Source organism: Idiotropiscis lumnitzeri, chromosome 14, assembly GCF_059441095.1.
Source record: "Idiotropiscis lumnitzeri isolate Australia: NSW breed Sydney's pygmy pipehorse chromosome 14, RoL_Ilum_1.0, whole genome shotgun sequence".
NCBI classification, from domain to species: Eukaryota; Metazoa; Chordata; class Actinopteri; order Syngnathiformes; family Syngnathidae; genus Idiotropiscis; species Idiotropiscis lumnitzeri.
The window spans coordinates 1,922,139-1,933,788 of record NC_142404.1 but is presented as its reverse complement, the minus strand read 5'-3'; the positions used below and the strand labels follow the sequence as shown (position 1 = coordinate 1,933,788).

At 42.2% G+C, this 11,650-nt stretch overlaps 1 protein-coding gene across 2 annotated transcripts in view; it reads right to left on the bottom strand.

Annotated features, from left to right (window-relative positions):
• Positions 1 to 232: 232 nt before the first annotated feature.
• The window catches only part of LOC148323120 (uncharacterized), a 24,030-nt gene continuing 12,612 nt past the window's right edge, over positions 233 to 11,650 (bottom strand). Inside the window, exons 6-10 of one of the 2 annotated variants that reach the window (XM_088315110.1) lie at positions 7,152 to 7,242; positions 5,182 to 5,381; positions 1,660 to 1,746; positions 1,458 to 1,533; positions 351 to 498 (exon numbers count right to left, since the gene is read on the bottom strand). In XM_088315110.1, coding sequence (XP_088171236.1) covers positions 1,474 to 1,533; positions 1,660 to 1,746; positions 5,182 to 5,381; positions 7,152 to 7,242 — 438 coding nt within the window. In that variant the 3' untranslated portion in view covers positions 351 to 498; positions 1,458 to 1,473. Of the gene's footprint in view, positions 499 to 1,457; positions 1,534 to 1,659; positions 1,747 to 5,181; positions 5,382 to 7,151; positions 7,243 to 11,650 lie in introns of both variants that reach the window. The other variant, XM_088315109.1, reaches the window with a different exon arrangement.

Here is an 11,650-nt window from a genome sequence, read left to right as displayed (position 1 = left end):
GTACTAATGGGGGGAGGGGCACTGGAGGAGGGCATGGGGTGCTGGTGAGAATGTGTGGATTGTTTGCCATTTAAAACGTTTGAATTAAAAAAATAATAATAAAATTAAAAAAACTAATCATTACATTTTAAAATTAACTCTGAAGCCCATCCCTATTACACAAGTTCTCTTTGTGAAGTGTTTGTGTTCAGTACAACAGGGTATAAATGGCATTCAGTGTCTATACTACACAGGTGGCCAAGGTGCCATTGCCAAGTAAACAATGATAGCTCAGCCTGGATTCTCATGAATCGACGTTGGCGTCCATCAGAGACATGTTCTGGTGCAATACGTTACCTTGTGGAAAGGATGCAGACAAATGCAACGGTGACATCAATGCGTGTTGATCAACCTGTGCGGACAGGTTGGGCCTAAGGAACAGGGAGGACGACGGCGTGACGAATGGGCAGTTCGTGACTGGAGAGATGACAACGTTGTAGAGAGGACTAGAAGCAAATGCTGAAAACAGCAGACAGAGATTATAAAAGTTGAACTTTTAGGACGAACCTACAGGTGAATTTAATTTGACCTCTGAGCTTTTGAAATGCCGATACATATTAAACGTTTGAAGCTTTTAGTAGTTTTTGCACAACTTGCTGTACCTGCAAAATGGACAAAATGTTTGATCCATGACTCAACCAATCAGAATAGGTGTTTAAACACTCCTCCTCATCATGTCGTTCATATTTTGACATCACGAGAACAGGACAACGCATAAGAATTAACATGTTTTAATAAACATGATAAAGACATGATAAAAATCTAAAGCAGACTCCAAACCAAAATTTTAGGCAAACTCAAAATTTCAAAAGCTTTAATCCAGGTAAACTTCCTTTCTGGGTGTCAGGAAGTCAGCCATTTGAGTATCAAGCTGAAGTTGAAAATAAATATAGTGCAATCCAAAAATAATTGAAAATGTAGTTCTTATTCAGATTCTATTATTTGGAGGATTTGCCGTAAAAAAACAAAAAAAAAAAAACAAAAAAAGAAAAAAAAGGCTTCAGGATTAAAACTCAAGGCCAACAGGCCAAACCCATTTCATTTTGTGTGGCCCACGAAATCTTGCCACAATTTGGAAAGAAATAGCCATAAAAATTATAAAAAACAAATAAAGTGATTGTTATGTAAGTGGTTAGGTTTTCCACACAATACTTGTTATATAGGGACATGGGAAGTTTAACTGCACTCTCTACATTTGGTCTGTCAACAAATCATAATGTAGCGCAATCTCTAGCTGGCAGATGTCATGTCTAGTCGCGTGTTTAAAGAGGGCGGGGAAAACTATCAAAAACAATAAATAAATAAACAATTTTAAGTTGAAAGTTGAGCTTGCAGCTTTGATTCATATAATTGCGTGTGAGATACAGATTGCACCACTGCAATTGAATTTGACAATTACATCTAGGGGCTCATCTTACCACAAGATCTTTTGTGTCACTGAGGACCTCTGACAGGGAAACTATCCTGGGAAAGAGCCACAGCGCCACCTTGAGTCTGGAAATGAGCATGCTCTTTGTTATAAGAATGAAAGTAGTACTGTTTCTGTATTACTGGCAAAGGATGCCGTGTGTCAGCCCTGGCTGATGCCATCTTGTACAGGGCGAGGGCATCACCACTGACCTGAGCCTGGTTGAGACAAGCCTGCAGTTTCCGCTTTGCCCGCCATCGGGCCACCCTGAGTCTGGTCTTTTCTCGCCGCTCCCGTACCTAACAACAACAACAACAACCTTTTACAAGATAATAAATAAATAAAAATAGTTGACTAACAGTGATTCCCAATCGCATGTGCAATAAGCAATCATCAGGTATTGTAGAAGCCTGTAGGTAGGTAATGAGCGAACACTGGCGGGTACTATTTATAATCTTGTAAGCATTATGAAAGCACCACCAAGCTTTGTAGGTGGAATTCTTTCCCATTCTTGTTTGCTGTACAGCTTAAGCTCTTCAACTTAGTCGTCGTATTTTACGCTTCAAGATGAGCCACACATTTTCAATGGGAGACAGGTCTGGACTGCAGGCAGGCCATTCACCCGCACACTTACGACGAATCACAACGTTTTAACGAGCAGAATATGGTTTGGCATTGTCTTGCAAGCAAGGGCGTCCATGAAAAAGATGTTGCTTGGATGGCAGCATATGTTTCTCCAAAAATGTATTTACTTTTCAGTAGGGATGTAACAATTCACTCAAGCCCCGATTCGTTTACATTTTCGATTTTCAGTTTCCGGTTTCGATTCGATATTTTAATTTTTTCTGCAACACTTGTCTCTCTGTGATGTTGCAGCGATCCACAAACAAAATACGCATTGATGTTTAGTCTTTCTTTTTCTTTAGTCCTCTTGCACTGAGCGCGTAGAGCCAACTGTGGCAACCAGGTTTCGCCATTTGGGTCAACTGTGGCCAAGGTGTTGAGCTTGTGCCAGGGTCACATTGCAGGCCTTAAGACCCTGGGCTATCACGTTCAGCCAGCGGGTGCTAGGGGCACCCCGTGGTCGTCTTCAGCCAGCTTGCTGGGGATTGAAGGCATGGATGCTGTATGTTGGGTGCTCTGCTGGCAGGCGTATAAGGTGGCCATACCAGCATACTCACGCATTGCTGCGAGGCGGGAGGCTGACGGCAGTTGGGTTTTCTTCCTTAACGTCTGGTTTGTAATGTGCATTCTTCACATGATGCCTTCGATCCTCCTGAGGTCCCGGGTGTCGAAGTCGTCGAGCCTGGACGCTAGGGTGTTAGCGACCAGGTCTCAGAGCCATATAGGAGGACAGAGACTCCAGCATAATATACTCTGAGCTTTGTCTCCCGGGAGATGTCACAGTGGCATCCACAGGCTCTGCATGACTGAGGCTGCGAGGGCACGACGTCGGTCGATCTCTGTTTTGAGGTTTCCATTGTTGGTCACTGTCGAGCACATATATTTGAAGGTGGAGACAAAGTGGACAGGGGTGCCGTCAAACAAGAATGGTGGTGGGTCGGGTCCATCGCCAACATGGATGAGTTTGGTCTTGGGCCAGTTTATCCTAAGTCCGAGCTTTTTTGACTACTCGTCGAACACAGTGAGGGCCTCACAAAGCTGCTCTGCAGTTTCGCCGAACAAGGTTGTGTCGTCAGCATACTTGAGGTCTTTAAGGATGTAGTTGTCAAGAGGTACCCCAGGGATCCGCTCACATACTCTAGACATCAGGTGGTCGATGACGCAGTTAAAGAGTTCAGGAGCGGCCACACAGGCCTGCCTCACGCTGCTGTTGATGGGAAACCACTTGGAGTCTTGGCTGTTCACATGTACACAACTTTCTGCACCCTGGTACATTTGCTTGAAGAGTGCAGTGATCTTGGGTGCTACTCGGAGAGACTTGAAGATGTTCCAGAGGGACCCGTGGTCCACAGTGTCAAAGGCAGCTTTGAGGTCAATAAAGGCGATGAATAAACCTACCCAGTGCTTGCCTGGGCTCGGTGCATGGGGAGCCTGTAACCTCTGGGGCACACAGCGCTGGGAAGACACAAATGAGTAGTTCCGCTCGAAGTTCCTGATGTATGTCAGGGCTTCGCAGCATGTCAGCATGCTGTAAGGTGGCAGCCCCACCAACTGACTAGCCATCGCTGGGCTAATTACCCAGCATGGCGAAACGACTCAGTTATGAAATCACGCATTGATGTTTAGTGCAAGCGTGTAAATGTTTTGTGCATTTTGAATGGAACGAAAAACTATACAGAGTTGCACTTTTATTGTAAAACTACCGATAGATACTAATTTTCAATTTAAATTTAGTTTTTATTTAACCTGAATACAAAACGTTTTGTTTTACTTCTCAAGAATGTACAATGTCAACAGCACATTCAAAATGTGGTATGTGAGATGAGAGAGGGAGAAAGGAAGAGAGAGAGAAATCTCAAGCGTGATGCATATCAAAAAACTCGGAGATAACATCGCTCGGCAAAACACAATTGTTCCTAAATCAACACATATAACCAATGTTTTTCAATATTTTTTAGAACTAAAAATTTGTATATTTTAACAACCTTTTTTTGTTGGGTGTTACCATTAATGGCTTGTGCCAAATGCGTCATGTTATACTTTGGGTGGTTAAATTTCCGACTTCATAAACGCAACACGTGATAAGTGGTCACAAGTAAGCACTTGTGCTCTTGCTGTTTTGATGTCAATCACACTTATCTAAATTTTAGGTTTTGGTTTTTAATACACGTGAGTTTGCTGACTAATGCCGCCACATTTTGTTAGCGTACCACAACAGGACATCACGTGCGACCTTCCATCAGAGGCACACGTTAGCCTGTGCGTGCTAACTACAGATAGCTTTCAGACACGACAGTTCTTAGCGCAAATTAATCCGAATGTCATCCGCAACATGTTTCCTTTATAAATGCTCGTTTATATGTTATCAAAGTTTTAGTCTAAGTAATTGCGCGTATGTCGCTAGTTTACAGCACAGACATGAGAGAACAGCTTTGGTTAACATGGCTTTGCGAATCGATTCTTTTATTTTTTTCATATTGATGCACATTTTGAGCAGTTTATATCAATATTAAATCGATTTTCGATTAATCTGTACATCCCTACTTTTCAGCATTAATGGTGCCTTCAGAGATGTGCAAGTTACCCATGCAATTGGCGCTAACACAGCCCCATAGCATCTCAGATAAATAAAATATAAAGATAAAGATGTCCTTTAATAGTCCCACAATGGGGAAATTTGCAGTGTTACAGCAGCAAAAATATAGATCACACAGAGGCGGCGGCATAATGTAGCCGTTAATGTATAACATTAGCAGCAGACATTCATAAAAAGCATGCAAAAATACACAGTATATAGACACAGAACACTTTCCCACTTTTACCAGTCTATCTTAGGTGTGCTGACGCCCAGAGAAGCCGGTGGCGGTTCTGAGTGTTATTGATAAATGGCTTTTGATTTGCATAGTACAATTTTAAAGGGGAACTTGATTGACATTAACATTGGCACTTATATAATAGATATGCATGTAAAAATGACAGAAGTACTAAAAACCCAACCCCAAAAGACTCTGTAGTGATTTAAAGGCTTTTCTTTATATGCCTTAAATGTGCCTTGACTTGAAGTTCGAAAATGACTTCTAACATACGAGATAAAGAAACCATTCACTCACCAAATCGGCCAGCAGAGGCTGAGGCAGCGTTTTTTCCAGCTCTCGCCGTCGATTGAGGCTTCGCCGGCGTTGCTCGTTGCGCCGCAGTTTGTACTCTTCAAACAAGCTGAAGTCCTTAGTCCATTGACCGCGCACTATCTGCCGTGGAGTGCCAGGAGGCAGTGGTGAAGTGGCGGGAATGGCTGTCTGAGGTGGAGCATCTATCAGCAAAGAGGCATCAACAAGGAGTTCAAATTATAAGTAAGTGTAACCTCAGGCGGACATTTGTACAATGGATGAATGGATATATTTAACCTTTAATACGAGGTCAACATAACTGAAAAATTCAAATGAAATTGTTAATTCAAAGATTAAATAAACGTCTTTTTAACTTAGTAGGGCTGGTCAAATCACAAATGTATTTCATATCCGTTTATTCATATTTAATTTTTTTTATCTCTTCAAAATCGGAAAAACAATTACAATGATTAAAGATAAAATTAAAAACAATTATAACAGTTCAAAAAATGCCAAATTAAATCTTTGTGTGTCACAAGTAAAGTAATTCCACATAATACAAATAATAAAGCATGAAAAAAATTATTTGGTATATTTGACAAAATAATCGTTTTGCCAAAGTGAGATTCTGCAAAGCGACAAACCCTACAATTTTGCGAACCCTTTATCATACGGACGATTGAGAGAACAGAGATCTTCAAAGTTCTTGTGACAAAGAACTCGTCGACACTGGATTGAAATTCCCTCTCTTTGCCATAACAAAATTGGTCCATTTTTGTGCCGCATTTTTTCTCATCTTGGCCACTTAAATCGATGCTTCCCAGAAATGCGAACAACGCACCCCCACACAGCACCGAGAGATTTCGCCGAACAACGCAACAACAATGGCAGTTGAGCTGCTCACTCGACAATCAACAATGCGTATGCAGCTTATTCACAGCACAGACATGAGAGAATGGCTTGAGTTGACAAAAATCGATATCAAATCGATTTTAGATTAATCTTTACATCCCTACTGGTGACTCATCGTTCTGTGAATGTCATTCCCAAAGAATACCGGAAATTGCAGAACAAAAGCATTTTTGTTGCTAGGACGTTGCTATGGGTCCGACTATGAATCTAGGATGTTTGCGTTAAAAAAAAAAAAAAAATAACATGAGTAAAATAGATTTATTACTCAAAATACGGGTGGTCAAGTTTACTTCACACTTGGTCTTTAAATTCATTAAACAAAAATAAAATCACCCATCTACCACCTAAGAAAATACCATTTAAAATATCTGCTAGTAATAAAAAAAATTTTTTAAAAAATTACTGCCATTGACGGTTAAAGACGTCAAAGATCCATTTTATTTACTCGGTGAGTGAGTTAAGGAATATAGACTGCATTGTTGAGTACACTGTAATGTAGTATTATGTGCAATGTTGTTAACATCCTTGCCCCTGGAGCAGCGCAATGAAAATGCTAATACTTTCTTCGAGTGCATAAATATTAAAACAATAAAAAACAACATCCTTGTAGAGATACTTGGACTTTTTTAGCAAGCTCATAACAGTATGTCAGAGGAAATTTTTACTTTCCTATAAAATGTAACTCACAGAGAGTGGGAGCAACAAGTTATATAGTATATCCAATATACGCTTATTTAAAAAGTTGCATTGAGGCTGTGCTGGTTAGGCAGGTCATCTTTGATGGTTAGGTTCACAGAAATGTGCACTGAAAACACACTTTTGTGCTTTAAATGTCCTCTTAGGCACTTGTAATTCTGGCACAAATCGAACATATAATGTAGCCTCTGCTGACAGCAGTATACTAGGGTCTGCTTCCAGATTTTTATTTATTTATTTTATCTCATCTCTGGATAATTTATTTTAATAACATGTATATTGTGAAATATATTGCATCGCCCAGCCCTATTATCTGCTATACTTTAATTAGCAGCGGTCCCTGCTAGCTTACAGAAGGCACTCACAGGGAGAGCTTGGTCCAGCTGAGCTGAAACCCGAGGAGCATTTTCTCTGGCTGCCCTGAAGTCCTGACCACTGTGTGGCAGACATCGGAACCTGAAAACAACAACCACATAACAACAGTGAAGCCCTTCCACAAACACCACAAGATACTAATATACTATACTAGTTAGTATAGATACTAACTACAACTATATGTTTTTTTTATGTTTACAATACGTTTGACGTCGAACCTCTTTGTTGTGATGACGTCAGCCATTTCCGAGTTCCAGCCTGAGCTAAATAGCTCACGTAGCCGTAGTCTTATTTTATGTTTAGATACGTAATGGTTGTCAAACAACATTTCTGTTCATGGCTGCTGGCTCTCCACCCAAACGCGGTTCGAGTCAGACAACTGTTAAAAGTCGAGCATACATCGAAGCAATTCATTTTAGCGATTAGCGCGCTTAGCGCCTCCTTGCTCGCTTCCTTGTTTAGCACGCTACTTGTTTGCGGATCATTTATTTGGCATCACGTAGCTTGTTGCTTCTGCTGTGCGCGGACTTATAGATAGTTCAAATAAAGTCCGTTCTGCTGCGGCGCAATTTAAGTAGCGGCGAAAGAAATCACTTCCGGGTCAACGAGTGACAAGGCGAGGCTTTTTTTTTATCAGTACTGCGTGACAGGGCGACACTTTTTTTAAACCAGTACTGACTGAACTAGGGGCACAAACAGTTTTGACAAGCTCAAATTCGCGTTGTCTGAGATCGCCTTTTTCTGTCCCAAAACTATGCAAAAAAAACATGTTCTCCAGGGTCTCACGCACAGCCCTCAGCATCACACCACTATTTGAGAATCACTAAGTGATCATTGATCAACCCCCAGCCCTGGAAACAAATGTGAGCTACTGGGAAGCTCAGTACATCACATCTCTACATGCAATGAGAAAAGCATTTACAGAGTCTGAATGCTCAGACAGAATCAAAAGAGCCCTGCGCAAACATCTACGGACAGTCGATGACAGGTATGACACGGGAGACAGTCTACTATAAGATGATGGACTGTAATGAGTGGAAAGGACCAGGGGTCGTGATAGGTCAAGATGGTGCTGTTGTATTTGAGAGACACGGTGGAGCATAGGTGCAAGTGCATCACACCAGACTGAGAAAAGTAGAGGATCCCTCAACCAAAGAAGTGGTGGACAGGGGCATAGAACAAGAAATGGACACTGTTGAAAATTCACCAGCTACGCCGGCAGTAGCAGATCTCAGCGAATTTGAAAGTGAAAATGAGAAAGTGACACACATGAACAATGGACCTCAAAGTACGGATGATAATAAAGAACTCCCACATGAATCAGAACCGAATGCAGGAAGCAGCTTCGATGAATCTTAGGACTTAAGTTCAAAACTGGCCAAGTGGCCACATACAAAGACAAACAAAGTGGACAAAGTTGCACTGGAACTGTCTTGAGCAGAGCAGGAAAAGCTCCTGAAAAACACAAAAACTGGTACAACTTGCTGTTCAGCTAGTCTGCAGAGGATGCAGGCACAACAGGATCAGTCAATCTTGGAGCAACGGACGGTGTACATGTATTTCCATCAGAGCAGGCGTAAGCATATGCTAGCGACAAGGATTTGTTGGTCGTGCATGAGGACGTTTTTTTTTGCAGCTTAACACGAGGAAATCTTAAATTAGAAGAAAAACAATATATTTGACAGAATCATAGATGATAAAATGCATCTCAACAAGGTAGTTGTGCACATTTAAGGAAAATGCTGCTGGTGATGTACCAAAGGCCTGACTAACAGCAAGAGGTTTCGAGGAGATAAATACCAATGACTTTACCAAAGATTCACCGACATGTGCCACAGAGTCTTTGAAGATGATCATGGCCGTCATATGTCAAAACAAGTGGCAGCTGAATTCAACGGACATCAAATCCGCCTTTTTACAAGGCAAGACACTAACAAGGGACATTTACATCCATCTTCCTTGGGAGGCATAAAACATGGAAGTTAAACAAGTGTGTTTATGGTCTGACAGATGCTTTTTTTGTACTGGAATAATAGAGTCAGAGACACCATGCGACATTCGAGAGCAACTGCATCACAAACTGACTCCTAGGAGTCGAGCGATGAAGACCGCCGCCAGGCACCGCGTGTCTCACGTGCGCGACTTCGCCCACGCAGCTCACAGATTGCTTCGCCGGAGACTTCCAATAGTGAAGATGAATTTGAACCTGATTTGGACCCTGACTTGTCCGACGAGTATGTGCCTTCAGACAACAGTGAAAGCAGCAGAGAATCCTCACCAGACCCCCCCTGAACGAGGAGGTAAGTGCTCGCAAGTTCCCGTTGAAAATGTGGTTACCGCTCATGCAATTATTGTACATATAATGCATCTTGTGGGCAAAATATGTAGCGCAAATTTGCAGTTATACGCGAGAGTAACGAAGCAAGTCTGTTGCAACAATACTGAATGGTGTGGTAATCATCCATACTTTCTAAAATTCACAGATTGTGTATCCCGCAGCAAAAAAGTTCCTTCTCGCGCTTTTGGTGTGAAGAAAGGTAAATAAAAGTATGACACTTCACACTCCAGCAATAAAATGCAGCAATAAAATATATATTTCCAAATGTTTATATTTCTGTAATTTACAGGTTGTGCATCAGGAAGCAGTGGTTCTCATTCAAGATGGCATCAAACTGGATGGCAACCAAAGAACATCCCCCTTACAGCAATCCCTGGGCCACTGAATGCTGCTGCACATCTGGAGTCTGAGGAGCCAGCTGACTTCCTGCAGCTGTTTATCACAGATGAGCTTCTGCAGCACATGGCGGATGCCACCAATCGCTTCGCAGACAATTTTTTTTACACTAACCCCAGTGTTCTTCACCGCAAAAAAATGCGATGGAGACCAACTACTGTTGCGGAACTAAAATTATTTTTCTGGCTCAGTTTCATCACAGGATTTGTGAAAAAAAAAACAACCCTTGTGATGTACTGTTCTGTACATCAATTACATACAAACCCTATTTTTGGTCAGACAATGGCAAGGAACCGATATCAAAACATTTTGAGGTTCCTCCATTTCAATATGGCAACATCATTTGACGCACCTGAGAGACTGTACAGGGTCAATCAGGTGCTCAATTACCTGCTGGACAAATGCAAGACACTGTACCAACCGAACAAAGACATTTGTATAGATGAGGGGATAATGAAGTGGGGGGGGGCATTCCTTTCGGTTTTACAACCCACAAAAAACAGTCAAATATGGCATAAAAGCATACATACTGTGTGTCTCTGAAACAGGCTACTGTTTCAATTTGCAGCCATACAAAGGGGAGGCTTGTACCAACATTTAGTCAGTGCTTCTTAACCGCCTCACCGGACAGGGATACACCCTCTATATGGACAATTTTTATAATTCGGTGGACATGTGCACAAGGCTTCTCGAGGCCAAGACTCGTGTGTGGCACACTTGGAAAAAAAAAAGAGGAGAGCCACAAATTATAAAAAGAGCACCTTGGGGACAGGGGGAAGAATTGTCAGCCATAACGGCAATGTGTTGGTGATTGCATGGCAGGACAAGCGCATTGTGAAGATGGTGACCACCTGCCACAAGGATCAAATGCAGAAGGTTGACGTGTGGAAGAAAGGTGAAAGGAGGAAGATCAGCGTAATGAAGCCGGAGTATGTTGTAGTTTACAACTCATGCATGAATGGGGTGGACAGATTGGACAAAAACACAGCTTACGCGGAGGACCCTGAACTGGCCAAAAAAATTTGTTGCTTATTTATTTCCATTGAGCATGTTCAATGCTGATGTTATTTTTAAAGCCAGACACCCAGACAAGGCACGCTCCCTTCTGAAGTTTCTGATGAATGTTGCAGGCACATGGACATCAAAGCCACGCATCATGACGGAAGTAAATGTTGAGGGTGCTGTGGGTCAGGGAAAAAATACTCGGGCCCCTTACAAAACAGATCCAACAATTCGGCTTGCCCACCCTTTGGACAAGCACAAGCTTGCATATTTGCCACGGACCAGCAAAGCCAGACCTCAGAGGAAGTGTCGGGTCTGTTTGCGCAAAGGCAAGCGGAGTGAGACACGAATGTGGTGTGAAAAATGTTGTGTGCCCTTGCATCAAGGCAACTGATTTATTTTATATCACACAAAAAAAAAAGTATGCATGAATGCTAGAGTGGAAGGGACACGCACGTGCACGTGCACGCACAAGCGATTGGTGGCATCCGTGATGTGCTGCAGAAGATCATCCGTGATAAACAGCTGCAGGAAGTCAGCTGGCTCCTCAGACTCCAGATGGGCAGCGGCATTCAGTGGCCCAGGGGTTGCTGTAAAGGAGATATTCTTCGGTTGCCATCCAGTATGACGCCATCTTGAACCACTGCTCCCTGATGCAGAACCTGTAAATTACAGAAATATAAACAATTGGAAATATATATTTTATTGCTGCATTCGTCGCTCGACTCCGAGATGTCCGTTTGTGGGCGATGG